The sequence below is a fragment of the Cryptomeria japonica genome, chromosome 1 (genome assembly GCF_030272615.1).
Source record: "Cryptomeria japonica chromosome 1, Sugi_1.0, whole genome shotgun sequence".
NCBI lineage: Eukaryota > Viridiplantae > Streptophyta > Pinopsida > Cupressales > Cupressaceae > Cryptomeria > Cryptomeria japonica.
Window position 1 is genome coordinate 268791262 of NC_081405.1, and position 16223 is coordinate 268807484.

A 16223-nucleotide genomic window follows, 5' to 3' on the forward strand; every position below is an offset into this window, starting at 1 on the left:
ACCGTATTGGGAGTGTTGCCCACAAATCCTTGTAAGGGGTATAGCTCCTCAACCCCACTAGAGATTACCACCCCCAAAACCCCATGCTAGTTTTGAAAAGCAAAAATAACCCCTGAACCCCACTAAAGACTACTATCCTCAAACCCCTATGCTAGTTTTAAAAAAGAAAAAGAAAAAACATTTTGGCTATACTAGATGGACAAGCAATGGTTTTTTATACATCATACATAACTACATCCTTTGGGCATTTTTTTGTAAAATTTATATAGTATATATATCTACACTAACAATGAAAGCAATGAAACATTGGCATTTGTTAATATGTGTGCCAACTCTCATTTGAAATCCCAATTCAGCTCTAGTCATATATACTATGAATCTACAATGTATATGATGAATGGATTATGAATGTTACCATATGAATATTTGATATTTCCTTTTTTTTTTAATTTTCCCTTCTTTTCAATAATCATCACTTGTCACCCCCTCAAATGGCTTCCGAAAAATTTCATCCTCAAAACAAATCCCCCCATCCCCTACCACCACTATCCCAAGAACTTGGTGACATGGATTTTTTTGGCAAAGCACCAATAATGTCCAAAGTTCCATCAAGGGCTTTTTGACAAACCATAATGTCAATATTGTGAAAAAAAATACACCTACATACAAAATTTGATTATATTCAATCGAGCTAGTGTAAGTCACAACAAAAATATTAAAATAAGTTAATTGACAACAATGTGAATCATTATAAAACAATAACAAGTGAAACTTTTGATGGTAATGATTCACTACTTATCAAAGGAAAAAACTTAACAGCCCTTAAATCAGCTGTGTAGAATTATCATTTTCATGGTTTAAGATTATGTAACGTCCCCAATTTTTAGGTTGGCCTACATATTTTAATTAAACAAATAAATTAATAAATAATAAATTAAATTAAATATCAATCCTATGTAAGGCTGACCTTTGCAAGGTTTATTTTTTATTTTTCTTGGGCCGACTTGTGCAAGGTATATTTTATTTCTTTTGGGCTGCCTATGGGAGTTTTATTTGGTGGTGCCTATATATATGAACTATGGGAGACTCTTTTGGATCGTCACAAAATTACTTAAAATGCCTTGAGCACGATTTTTCTACCTAGGACAAAATCCCCAAGTGGAATCCTACAGGTAGGACGAAATCCCTACCTAATCATCCATTTGTAGCAATAGCTTTCCATTTGCCATCTACCTATCTGATCAATGTGGCACCCTACAAGTGACCCAACACACCTACACAGTACCTAGGTCGGGAGAAGTGAAGCAGTTTTGTAATGTCCCCTACTAAGTTTAGGCCTATTATAACAGTAATTAATTTATTTCAATATACTTATGACTTAAACTAAATTGATTAGGAGACAACTCTATTTTTAGCTCTTTCCTTAACATAATTGAAATCTGTGATATTCCATAGTTTTAAAATATTTATCAATTATTCAAGAAAAAATTGTCAAACCACCATACTAGGCAATTAATTCTACTATTAGATAATTAATTGTATCATCCATAATTCTTAATGCAAAGTTCAATCCTTGTTACTACTCCAGTTTTAAGGAAGGACGAGATGACTATGTTGCCAAGCGCTTAGGTACCAAACTCAATTGACTCCCTCAAAGTTTACAAATCCAAGCCCTTACCCTATCTTGGGACTATGCCCTCAAGGTTTACGAGACGATGATCCCTACCCTATCTCGGGAATCATCCTATTGGCTGGATTTAGACCGCACATCTTGGAAACAACTCAATCCCATCTTCTTAAAAACTGACAGTAATAACATCATTCAAACTATAAGTATACTAACGTCTCATGTATTATGAATATTTTTGAAAATAAGTATGACCATCATATGAACTCTTGTCACTTGGGAGAATGGCGCTCCGGACTATCAAGATGCGAACTAGGGTTCTTTCGGTTGCAAGCCCTCGATATGGTCGGCAAGCAATGCAAGGTGCCCCGAGTTGGGCAAGTGTGGTGTATAAGGGGAGTTGAGGACGGATTGGTATGCCCTTATGAGTATCTCATAAAGCGCAGAGTGGTGGAGCCTTAGCAGTTTCTAGCGGTGGACCTGGGGGAATGTATGGCGGAAACCCTAGTTCACGGTACCAACAAAGCAAGGGGCGTTATGGTTTAGATGAGGCGTTATGGTTTAGATGATAGGAGTTTCGACGGGGGTGGCTTTGGCTGCCATAACAAGCAGAGAAGCAATATTGCTTATTGGATGGCGGATGGAAGGCAGAAGTTTGGGCTGTATGGAAGTAGTGGGGCTGTGAAACGAGGGGATACCCTTTACAGGGATTTTCTGCCTTCTGATACGGTGTTACTGAGTCCTCATGACAAGGCGGTAGCTTCAAAAGCTAGGCAGGTTACTATGAACCTAACATGGGAACTAGAGAAGGAAGTTGAGCACAATGAAATAGTGTTCGCTAGTTTAGGGTTGATTGGGCGGTTTAGGGGTATATGGCCAAGCCTTGGGGAATTACATAAATGGATTTCTGATGACTGGGAACCTTTGGTTGATGATTGTGTGCAGATTTACCCTCATGCTAGAGGGTTTTTTGTTGTGGATTTTCAAATGCAAGCGGATAGGAACAAGGTTCTTGGGGGTGGACAATGGTGCTAGGAGGACAGCCAACCGCTGATGTTGAAACCTTGGCATCTAGCTTTCAACCCATTGACAGAGTCTTTTGATCACTCACCCCTTTGGGTCAGACTTCCGAATCTCCCTATGCAGTTGTGGTTTGATTCCTGTTTTGAGGTTATGGGGAATTCGATTGGCAAATTTATTTTGACTGATGAAGGTTCTTTAAATTTGATGCACACTACTTTTGCACAAATCTTGGTCTAGGTGGATATGTCCCTGGATCTTCCTTCAGAGATTTCTATTTCTACCTCAAAAGGGTGTTGGGTTCAGCTTGTGGACTATGAGGGGATCCCATTCAGGTGTCGGAGATGTTTTAACATTGGACATAATGCGGATTCATGCAAGAGGGGAAAAATAGAGAGATCAGCCTCTTGGTGGAAAGAGGCTTCTCCTAGTTTGTATACAGTGGGAAAGATTGAGGAAAATCAGGAAGCTTTGGTGGGGTTGGAGGGCAATGGTAAGATAGCCTTTAGCACTCAGGATTTGGAGACTAACTCAGCTTCAAAGCATGATAAATGTCAGAGTAGAGATGTTAAGGAGAAAAGGGAAACTAACTCAAAAGGTTGTTTAAATCGGGGTGTTTGTATGGCTAATCCCTTACTGGAAGTTGGCTCTTCTAGAGATGGCACAGATCGGGTGGATGGGTGGCAATGTCAGCAGATTTGTTGTGACCCTAGGCATCTAGACCTAGTGGAAAAGACTAATTTGAATATTTTGAAGGCGGCAAAGGAGGATGGTTGGGTCAAAGTTAAGCGGAAGAAGGATAAGAGGGGGAAAGGGGGGAGCAGCAGTACTTGTGTACCTCCTCTTGATGGAGATGATGACTGTGGGGAGGTGGCTCCCTTATTGTAGCCCCAAATGGTTCAAACCAGGATAAAAACCGGCTTATGAATTAAAAAAATCACTTATTACCGATCAAAAAAAAAAAGTATGACTGTCATACATATTGCAGTCTATATTGATATTACTACTAAATTCTGCATAACAACATTATCAGGCTTCATATATTAAGCACACATATTCAGCACATCCCCATGGATACCACCAAGAACAAAGATGCTACTGCATGTATCTTAATAACAGTTCTGATCTGATCCAATCCATGGTGATGTTGCTGGATGCTTTGATTCCTTTCCTTTATATCTCTCAATGTGAGGGAGAGGTCACACCTCTTCATCATGAATGCCCTTTGGCAAGAGACACACCCTTTCACCATTAACACCTTTTGAAAGAGTGCAACTCTTCATTATTTCTACCCTTTGAAAGGGACATAACCTTTCATAATCAGATCTGTACTTCTTCTTTAAATCAGATGTGCACTTGTGACTTCCAAATTATCCCCCCCCCCTCAAATGAGGTTCTCTTCTCCCTTTTATATCTCATTGTTGAGGGAGTCGCAACTTTTCCTTCCATGTCTTTTGAACATTCATTAACTTAATTAAATTTTAATTAGTTATATTCTTTTATATTTTAATTAAATTTTTAATATTTTTATTTATCATTAAATTCTATTACAAAGTGGGGATATTACAGTCCACCCTTCCCGAAATTACTTGTCCTCAAGCAATGATTGTTTTAACTAAATCTCCTCAATGTGTGAATCCTTAACTAACCCTAGCAATGGTGATCGTAAAACGATTTTGGTTATTCCTACGGATATCTCTTTGAGACAAGGCAAGGAATGAACTTCTTATATTCATCAAGTTCTTATACTAACATTGCACGGTTTGAGCAATTTTACTCTCACACATTCTTCCTTCCTATAGGTTTCAACAGTCCCTATGTTGTCCTTCATGTTTGCAAAAAATGGGCTTTGGGTAATTTAAAACATGCGCCCCATTTAGAGTATAGTCCTTAAACATTTATAAGTACTCATAAGGCATACCAAGCATATTCAAGGAAGAAACACACACAAATGACGCATCAAAAAAAAAAAACCTTCATACTGAAAATACATGAAGCATGGTCATAAACACATGGAAAGCATAAAGCACTGCAGTTCATAGCAGTGCTATAGATGTGCCTTTTCCAAGGCGCATCATCATCTATTGACCTCCAGGTCACACAAAGAAGCAGCCTTTGGGATCTAATAAAGTCAGTATGATATCCTGAACAAACGCTATTGTATCTGCATGATTGGAGAAAGTATGTTGTTTATGGTCTGGGATAATATATTTGTAAGGTCTGATCGAGGTGCTTGAACAGACTTCTGGAATTGCAAATTTTAATGAGCACTATGCTAATGATATTTTGAAACTATGAAATGATTGTTGCCTGAACCTATAACAATTTAATGTTATTATTATTATGAGCCTTCTATTTCCAGGTGTATATTTTGCAATCAGTTTGGGCAGTAACAGTATAAAATAGAAGGAAGGATTAAAATCTGTAGAACTCAAGATCTTTACAGATGGTTGATAATGTTTCCTCACAAAAGCAGCTTTATTTCACCAATCTGAAGAATCCTTCCCAAGGAAGCTAAACATATCAAGCCAATTCTTACTATGAATGAGGGTACTTGAGTGCAACAAATTATCTATCAAACAAACAAGGTAAAATTATTTTCTTAATCACATACCCAATATGACAACAGCAGCTTTAGAGAAAATTGGAGATTAGAGAAACTTCTCTATCAAAAAATGACCAGATCTCCTTTAATCCAAGGAACACATTGAGCTGACCAACAGAAAGTTTGTAAACAAGAACAGTGGCATAAAACATGGAGAAAATAATCAAGGCGTAAGATTATATGTAGCCCTTGTCTAGGTTCTTGTTCAAAGAATAGCTTTAATGTGGAGTGACTTTAGCAAAAGAAGATACAATGTCCTACAACATACATTTTTTGGCTACATATGAGAAAGACATGTCCAAAAAATGCATAATAGACGAGATACACACACTTGGGCCAAAGTCAAAGGATCATAGATAAGGCTAGACACAACTGAGGATTTGTCTTCCAAATGGTTTTGTCATGTCCCCTTCTCAAGAATGAGGAAATTAATCAAGATCAGGCTAAGAGGCGAAATAATGAAATAATTTAATAATAGTATTGTAAATTGGGCCCAATCATCTTTACAAAAGAGAAATTTAAATGTTATGTTAGACTAGCCGTCTAAGTGAGACATTAGGAGGTTGGTAGAGTGATTTCACACAAGGATCACATGGGTTTCAAAAAGTTTGGTTTCTGGAGTTTCAAAAAAAAATGAGGATTTTCATGGTGTTTTGATTCCCAGTTTTTTAGGGTTTCTTGGACTGATTGTTTGCAGAGATTTGTTGAGAGCTTGGTGATGTTTTTACAGGTGTTTTCTATGCTAGCCGCACAGCTGCTTAGCGCTGGGCATACCATTTTTGCTTGAGCATAGTTGACAGAGTTGTTCTTTCAACTAAAGCCATCTGGGTTATTCCCACCATGACTGGGTGACTCAGTTTGGACAGATTTGCAGACCTTGGCAGCAAGAAAATATTTAATGGAGGTGTAGTACCAGGTATGGGGCCATACCAAATGTCTGGGTGAATTTTCTGAGGTTTGGCCACTTGGTATTTGAATTTGGAGTGCTTTCTGTCATTTTTGACAGCAATCAGTCTTGTGTTCAAGTTTGCTGCTGTTCAGAAGTGTTTTAGCTCAGAATAAGGTAAATAGAATTTGTTTGAAGAACCACCCATATGCCCTAGCGCCTTGCAGTACCTTACTGTCCAGATCTGAGTCAAATTTCAGTCCATTTGTCACTCTTCAATTCAACGCCTGGGCGTAATTATGTTGTTGGGTATGAAGGAAGACCATTGGCAAGGTGGGATGGGATTCCAAGCTTAAAGGAATGAATGTTAAACAGGTTTCATACTGCTGTCATGCATCCTCAGCTTCTTAACAGTGGTTTTTCACCAGTTATCACTGCTGTAGCAGACTTACCATGCTCACAAATGACAGTCTACATCATGAACTCCAGCCTTGACCACAAACAAGAAGCCTGTCATGATAAGGCATTTGATGTTATATCAGCATGTTAATCCAAAACATTATTTGAATAATAGAGAAATTTGTTCTGTTTATGTTTATCATGACCTCATATATTGTTTAAAGCTTTCCAAACAAAAAAAAATTGGGGGTGGACAAAAAAACATTGGGGGTGGACAAAAAAACATTGGGGGTGGTTAATACAGCTCCAAGAATACCCAATGGAAGCAGGAGTGGGGATTGAGCTTTGAAAATACTCATGCAAGGAGCAATGATCGAGGTTTTGGCATATCCAATGCGAACAAGACAGAGGATAGGGGATACAAGATAGCTGCACACAAAATACTAGAATGATGAGGGAAAGGAAAATCCAAAAGACTATAACCGAAAGTAACTAAGAAGCAAGGGGTTCAAGTTCAAGGTTCCGAGATAGTAGATACCCTTAAGGTATGTCACCAGGGAAAATTCAGGGGGCCCGCAATATAGCAGTGGTGAGGACCCAAGAATATCCAATACCACAGTGATTGTGATGTCCACATCCAAATTCTAATAGGAGACAAGACAATGTTAAGTACTGTGTGGCTAACTCGAGAAAGCTCCTTGTATTATCTTTACAAATAAAGATAGCTTACAATTCATTAGGCAACAATGAAGCATTGCATACATGAAGGATATCTGGAGATCTAAAATCAGAAGACCATTGTATCTAGATTATGGAAAGGTCCAAGTTACCCCAGTTCCATTCACAGTGATAAAGCAATTAGGATTATGATATCAAAGACATGCAGCGACTAAGGCAATGTTGTGCAGGATATGGTTAATTTATGAAGGCAATTGTGAAGACTCGTTAACAGCGATTAAAAAAATAGCAGTAAGTCCTTAGAACAAGCTGACTACATAAGATAGACTAAGAATTGCAATTATATTGAAGTGCCAATCGAATTAATTGGCCAATGTTCAATTGATTAAACAACAATAAGCGATTACAAGGGAATGCAACCTGTGTTAAGCAGTGATAATAGTTGTTAATATAAAAACTAAGTGATAAGGTAATAAAGGGTTTATAAGCAAAATGCAAAAGGTGCAATTAAGACAAGTGATGTTTTATCATCAAAGGCTGAGAAGATGTGACTATTGATGATGATACGATTTGCCAAAAAAGTGTGATTACATTAAATGAAAGGACACCATTAATTGGTATTGTATGGTTAGCAAAACAAACAATCATTACAATCTCTATGTCAGCGATTAGACAAATAACAAATGTTCATGAAGAGATACGATCAAGGCAGAGATGTATCCATTCCCAAGCAAAGGGATGCAACTATTCAATGACCAAGATATTTAATATGGATCAGTATTCATTGCCAGTAAATCATCAGATTTGCATTTACCCTCATCATATACATTTTGGATCGGTATGAAGGAAAAGCATGACAGTATGAAAAAGTCTAAAACCCTGCCCAATGCTAGGAAGTGAACCAAACACCCTCAAACTTAAATTAAATAAAGAAGGGGGCATTACACCTGCTATGAACTATATCACACTTCATAATCCAACCGCAACCTCACACTCACTATAACTATGCCTACTCAAACTGTGAGACATAGTTTATGGCTTTATATATCTTTAAATAAGTAAAACACATATTAATGAAGCGAGGCTATCTTTTCTTGCATATTTATGTTAAACTCTATATTTTGAGCATTTAGAGCACAATATTAAACTGCAAAAGGGTCCTTTTAAAAGTATTTCACAGAAGTTTTAAAATTTTGCAAATAGCTACACTACGATTTTATTCTGATGTATCGCATATCTGCCATACCATATTATTTCTACAGCAATATACCAAGTAACCATGAAATGCAAAGACATGCAGATAGAGATAGATGGTGAAAGCAATAGCCATTATTCCAGTTCCTTACTCAATTTAAATCACCCATAAATATAAACTTAACCCACCAATAAACTTCCAGTTCTCTTTATTGTCATCAACAGTTGCAAAGTGAAAGCTGGGTAACAAGTGTAAATGTGTAAGACCAGATTCGGACAACTTCTTCAAATGGCACATGCCTGCAGAATCCTATGGAGCACAAATCATAGACAATAATAACAAATTTTCAGTATTTTTCTGTATTTAAATATAATTAATGGTTATATAGTAATGCATACAATTGTAGGAGATTAAATTTTTTGCAAATAATTGAAGACATTAGATTGTTGAAAAGAAATCATAAATGAACAAAGATACATGTTTTTGAACCACTAAGAAATTGATGAATGAATATTGCTTCTTACATTGAATAATGTAGATCTAGATTTCATAATATGATAAGAAGAGTTTTTTAGCTTGGCAACTTCAGAGAAGGCTTGCTACAACAGTTGACTGCTGCATAAATTTTGTAGACTGACTATTGTTTTGACTGATTGATTGGTTTTTGACCAGATGGGTGATGTATTTACCAGATCTACGGTTGTTTTAACCATTTGACTGTCGTACTGGTTGGATTGACTCCTTTCACATCAGGCCAAGGTATATTTACTTGATTTTGTGGTAGATTTGACAGCTGTAAATTTTGACCAGAATTTGAATTATTGAATTGAAAATATCTACATTGATTATAATACTAGTAGCTATGTTTGTAAAAGACAATACAAGATGTTCAATAAAACATACAATTAGGTTTGAGCAGCAGCACACAGATTTTCTACAATCTAAACATTTGGAAGTGTGTATTATCTATACAACTTTTTTCTATAGAAATAATAATTTAGGGCAGTAAAGTCAAAAATCAGAGTAATTAAATTTAGAGAGAGTTGGTCAACATTGTGTTGATATATGTAGCTAGGTCGGAGCCCTTCTAGGGCCGACCTAGCACTCCTAGCATGTTTTGATGACTAATGGGCCCGTGGCCTTAGTCATGTCCCATAATCTTTATCTTGATGTAACGTGTTGGGGTCTTGTGTAACGTGTGGACCTAATTTGGCGCCACCTTAATGCATTTGGTTGTAATTAAATGTGTTCCTTATGCTAGCCGACTTGGAGAATCAAAAGGCTAAGTCGCCTATATATACAAGTCAGCATTCATTGTTCAAACAGATAATCATCACTTAGCAAATCTATCCTATCAATGAACTACCTCGGTGATCAGCGAATTATAATCAGAGGTTAGCGAACTGCATTTAGAGGACAGCGAACTCCCTTGAAGGACTGCGAACTGGTCTGAAGGAGGCAGCGAACATCATCTGAGGGTCAGCAGATCAACCTTGTAGACAGCAACCTCAATCTGCCTTCCTCCTTGTTACAGCAACAGTTGTATTGCAGATAAGTTTATAATTGCTATCTGCCCTAGGGTTCTGTGCATATTTACTGACAGCTTCATGTGTTGAAGCTCATTGTAAACTCAATTGGTTATTGCCTAATCTAGATCTTCTGGTTGCTGGGTTTTTCCTCCAAGAGGGAGGTTTTCCCAGGGTACATGTGTGTTATATGCATGATTTACTTAGCATTCTGATTTTCGTTCTACATTGCTAATCTGATTACTTAAAATCAACACATTGAACCATTCTGCCAAAAAACCCAAGTACTCTGATCATGTGTCTGAAAAAAATGACGACATCGGCAGTCTTAAATCACACATCATGTAGGCATCAACCCCTTTGTTGGAGACAAGGCAGCTTTTAAGGATATAGTCTGATAGCTGATAGTGCTTACTCCATTGCTCTAGTGACCACTCTCATTCACTTCCATCAACCAGAATCCCATGGACTTGACGAATGGGAAAAGTAGTCATCAATCCTTTCTTTATCTCTGCTCCCTGTTCCTGTTTTGTTTTTCTATTCGGAGATTCCCCCCCTCCCCCCAAACCTCCCAGGTTTCTGATGGAGTTCCCCATGGCAAACTGCTTCAGCTCCATCTACTCAGTTTGGTTGACGGAAAGTAACAGTTTTAATTATGCAGTATGGGGCAGTGTGCTTCTCGCCTTCTCAGAAGATGTGTCCCTGAGAGAGCTGGACTATGAGACATCATCCATCAAAAGCAGATGAATCACATCAAACACATTCACAATTGTTAACTCAACACTACCAAAAGACTTTGCACTTTCCTGGAACACATAGCATTTTTAAAAAGGTGATGGACAGTTGAGGCACCTACCTCCTGCACCTTTACCATTGCCTGGCAGGGGAGATAGAATACCAAGTGTCAGGGCAGGTGAAGGGCAGCATAAAAACAACAAAAGAAATTAATGAAAGAAAAAATCAAATCCTTGAAATTAATGGAAAAGGGGAAATCTAATCTTTGATTTACAGAAAGATAGAAATCTGATATTTTGCCAGCGGAAGAATTTAACAGAAAGAAATCTAATTTGGAAGAGAAAAAGAAAATTATATGCAGATCTAGTTGTGCCCCTATTTATGCATGTTTAGAATAGAAATTTGAGGAGATTTTCCTGCTGAAAAACTTCTGAGAGGCACGAGGTGCTAAGGCCTGTACAAAGGGCATGTGAGTCGAGCATTTGAGAGCTAGGTGCAAGGGGTTTGTCCATTGAGACAGTTTTGGGGATGTGTAGTGCCCTAGCACATGGCACTGAAGGCTTTTCAGTGCCAAAGTGTAGCTTGGTAGCACTTGGAGGAGAAAGATGGCAGCAAAGAGAAATCCAACCAGTTGTGGCTTGTCTTTCAACATTTTTGAGTTATCTGGAAGCATTAGCAGGTAGGCTTTCAGGCTTTTGAAAAAATTAGAAATCGGAAAATTCATTTTCAGAAAGGTGTCCGAATGAAATGTTGTTCATAATTCTGTGTGTTGAATGTTATGATCTATACAAAATGTGTTCTGTTGTGTTTGGGTCAAATTATAAATCTGTATATCCCTAGTGTTGACTCTTCCAAGTTGGAAGCCAGGTCAAGTTTGTATCTATGAGGGCTGAGGAAGAGTGAAATCTCAAATCTCGTTGTTGACAAGATAAGAAGTTGAAATCTGATACATTTTATATGCATGATTATGAATCTGAAATTTTCCATGAAATTGGAAATTTTGTCTGATTTCTGTGTTCCCTAGAAGGAGGATTTGAGAGGAAATTAGTATAACACACTTTAAGTGCCCTGAAAGGGTGAAAGAGATTGTATGATACTGTGAGTGTCTTGTGATGGTGAAAGGTGTCACAATAACTTTGGGTGCCCTGAAAGGTTGAAAGGAATTTATTAAGGAAGTTCTAAGTATCTTGCAAGGGTGAAAGGAACAGGGTAGATAACTAAGTGGTATGAGAGGATTAAAGGAGTGGTAAAACAAACTCTCCTAACTTCCCCTCCCACCTTTGTCCATCCCTCCAATGCCTCCCCCACCCTGTACAAGTGAAATCTTGGAAAAAGTTTTTAGTGAAATCCAAATAATGGCCTTGAAAATGTATGCACTATGTATTCTGCCTGTGACTGTTGTTGATGTGAATTCCCTGTGTGTGTTTGTTCATCCTATGGCACATAGTTATCCTCTTGGCTTGGGGATTGGATAGAGTGCTGGGATATAGGATCAAAAAACTCCAGCAAGTTTCTTAAAGATTCAAGGGACGTCTTGACATCCTTTTAATGTCCCCATCAGGTGAGGATGCCCCAAAAATATTCCCTCTCTGAGGGAGATGTCCTGGGGGCATCTCTTGCCTTCTGGTGGAAACGGAGGCACAACAAGGGTGCATCCCTCTAGCATTGTAATGTCCTAGGGGTATCATCATTCCAGAAACAATAGGCTGGAGGACGGGGATCCCTAAGAAACATTGAAATATAAGTAAGAAAACCAAGAGCAAAGAAATAGACACACAAGGGTTAACCAAAGATCCTACAACTCTTAATTTTCTTATGTAAGTGGCTTATGTGAGAAGCTACTAGAATATCTATTGAACCTAGTCAATGTGGCTGTCTAGTATTTTGTGTTAGATGTTAGCCCCTTTTTTATAAATGGGGACTTGCAATTCCTACAATTGTTCTCCTCTTATCGTGCCCTTTCATTGAATTCTTATTCCACCTCATGCTTGCCTCTATTAATGCTTAAACCATAGTTACAGAAATCTTTGGAAAATCATAATTTACTCCAAGAAATTGATGCTCAAGCCCAGATACCAATTCATGCTGAAATTTTTTTGGTTTTTTCAATTTTGCAGTTAATCAGTCAAACTGGATTTTTTAGTTTTTTGACCAAAAAGAATGATTTTTTCCTTGGTTTTTTTTCTCATTTCAGCTGTGATTCTTTCCCTGTTTCTTTACTGATTAGTTGAAAAAAAAATTATCTTTTGGTTTGTCGAGTTATTCCCAAGAAAGAATTTGGCTCCAGCAATGCTCTTTGCCTCCAACTGCCTTTCAATATCATCCTCTCTTTGATGTCTTCAAGAAATTTCAAGCAAAATTTGCCCCCTCTTTTCCCCGCATGCATCAAAACTAGAACATTCAATAGAAAAGCTATATGCAGTTCACCAACAGCTCTGCTCTTCCCAATAATTCCCAACACATTCCAACCTTGGTCGCATTTCTCCTCATCCTTTTCATTGGTTCTTCAAGTTTTTCGTAATTCTTTTTGCATTTTTATCTTATAAAAATCAAATGGACTAAACAAGAGTTGATTTAAATTCCAATGACAAATCAATTGGAGAAGAAATTGTAAGCCTAGAAATCAAAGCATGCTTCAAAAAAAAAAACCTTGTAATGTCCCCTTCTCAAGCATAAGCTATTGGTGACCCTTACCCTATTTTCCTAAGTTTTTCCCATAGGCTATTGGGTGTTGGTAAAGCGAAAATAAATCAAATGATTAAATTAAGTTGTCAAATAATCAAATTGAGTGTTGGGTTACTACATACCTGCTTCCTTTACTTTCATAATCAACCACCTTTCTATAGCATTCCCAAAACCCTTAACTTCTAAATATATTAACTTTCTTTATCCATATCTTATCCAATTGGGTCTTACTCTAGCTCTGCCCTTTGTGACTCAAAATATCTTTCTCCCACCCTCCTTCCCCATTTCAGCCCTTAATATCCTCCCCATCAACTCTTCCTTTCATCAACTCATGTCTTTGATGGTAACCCTCTTGGACCTTGAATCCTTAACTCCAAAGATGATCAAACCTTTGTACTATTGTTGGCATGAGTTTTCCACACTTAAAGAAGTTATTTAAGAGTGCTTTTGGATTCAATTGTCTCTATTGCTCTGTCACGGAATTCTTACTATTCTTAATTGAGATCTCTATAAAGCAAAACGAGTTAATAGAAACAAACCTCTTACAACTTCTTCGCGGGGTAGGTAAGCAGTAGCATTGCACAAAACAATTAATAAGCTGAAGACAAGGGTTGAAAACCATGGACATATGCTGCAGGAAATCAATCCCTTGCTTCTTTCAAAGATCACTTGGCACTGGATTATAGAGAGTATCCAAGACCAGGCTGTCTACCTCTCTCCATCCGCAACAAAGAACCAAGCATCCCATGGAGAAAATTCCATCTTGTCATAATCCAATAACGCACAGAGCAAACCTGCAGCAGGTCGTTGTTCATGCTCAACTGCATCTCAACCCTTCACAAATGTACACCATGAATGAGGAAAGTCAGCCACATAACGATCATCATTTCTATGGAAAATAAATGTTTTCCGTATCTTACCATTGAAATTGCTTGTGCACACACTCTAGTTGTTCATTATCCAATGTTTAGCTGCATACAATGGTTCTTCTCTCTCATATGATTAAATTTGTATCTAACAGCAGCCTTTTTCATCTCTATAGCTGGCTGTTATCCTAGGATTACTCCTTTTGTAATCATCTGCAGAAATTGCCTACCAATCATCCTAGTATCAGCTAATGGCTGAATTCTTCAATCTGGTCTGATTTTGTTTGTAGCCCCTTGCCTCTATTTACATTTTATTGTAAATAGTAATTTTCTTTATCAAAAATAAAAATGTCCTTTTGAATCCCACTAACGGACTTTGGTCACTTGTGAACATTATTATAATTCTTTCTTTCTTTGGAAACAAAAATCACTTGCATTGGCCGGTCCATAATGACTGTAAACTAAATTCCAAGGATATACTTAAATTATATCTAAAATGAAATGAAAATCCAAGTGACACAACATGGTTTCAGCAACTTGTTGACGTGTCTAAAATCGCTGAATTTACGACTTCATCTGGCCAACACAGAATAGAAATGTACTCGCTGAGTATCCTATCCTCTCTTGAGATAAGGAAATCCCTAATGTTGTTTCAGTTTGATCAATGGGGACGACCTCAAGGTTTTGATTGTTAGGTCTTGACTGCGGGATTACTCAGTGATCGATGTGCTTTGTTGGGAGCACAAGGTGACTTACGTTTTGCAACAAGATGTTCCGTTGTGATTCTCGAACTACGAAATAAAATCAAAAGGGAAGGGATAAGAGATCTCAAACTAACAAGACTAGTATGCGGGTAGACGGATTCAACATAACCAATCCCTGCTTGGCCAGAATAGCTCACAACCTTGCCGGAACGATGCAATCTTCAAAGGGCTTGGAAGATTTTCAGACTGTAGACGCACGGCTAAGCACCCAGTTCTAGCGCAACCTAGATAGACACCTACAATTGAACCAAGCACAATTAAAGGCTCAGGTTAACCATACAAAAGGATACATAATCAATATATCCTCAATGGTATGAGCCTGAATCTATCAAATACATGCACACCCAAAACAAAAAGATCTATCTAAAATGCTAAAAGAAACCACGCAAACAGGATGAAAACAAGACAATAAACACCAAATCAATGTTTATATATTTGATTTCAGCTACCTATTACAACAATTTCTACAGCATCTCTATGCTACTGCTAAGGTCTAACCTATTCTAACTTCTAAAATCTAACTATAGAACTCTAACTACAAAATTCTCTCTAACGGTCTAACTGTCTAACCCTTTACAAAAGAAAGGCCTATGCCTTTTATAGAATTTACAATTTTGAATCAAAGGCTAGGATGGACTACATCCAAGGGTCCTAACCTGCCTTCTAGAAGCTGGCAGCTTTAACCCATGCCTATTAAGCTCTCAGTCATCCACCCAACCACTATCTCAACTACCTGCCACTATTTGGCTTTAATTCGGTCAATTTGGCAGTTGGACATAATTGTCCACAACTGACTTGTTTTCCCTTTCTTTCAAAATATCTTAAGTGGGGCCCACAAGCAGTTTTACAATAAAACAGTTTCAGTTTAAAAATGAATTCCTGGAATTAAATCCAACTGTGCACCTTTCCTGAGAACGCATGATTGTTGTACTCAGAGTGTTCTTTGGTCTTTGGTCCTGGTGGTGGACTTCAGCTTTGTGGTCTGGTGGCACAGTGGCACGCTTCCTAATGCTTCATCGCTTTGATCCTGCATTGCATCTTTTTCTCCTCCAACTTCCTGTGCCTGGCCTTGATCGTCAATTTAGCTCCTCCTGATGTCGTTTTCCTGCGAACAATCAATTTCATAAAATAAATTAAAATTAATTTAACAAATATTTAATTTTATTTACGACGCCCGGCTCGAGAAGCTCTTTGTGAGATGTATCTTTTGAATGTTTTTCGATTGATAGAGGTGAGA

At 37.7% G+C, this 16223-nt stretch overlaps 1 protein-coding gene across 4 annotated transcripts in view; it reads right to left on the reverse strand.

The window, feature by feature from the left end:
* LOC131075735 (pullulanase 1, chloroplastic) overlaps nucleotides 1–16223 on the reverse strand; it is a 356768-nt gene that overhangs the window by 301683 nt on the left and 38862 nt on the right. For all 4 annotated transcript variants that reach the window (XR_009113252.1, XM_058012612.1, XM_058012613.2 and 1 more), the window contains one exon: nucleotides 8599–8719. Coding sequence is in view for 3 of the 4 variants with exons in the window: in XM_058012612.1 (XP_057868595.1) it covers nucleotides 8599–8719 (121 nt within the window). In the remaining variant the exon portion in view is untranslated. The remainder of the gene's footprint in view (nucleotides 1–8598; nucleotides 8720–16223) is intronic.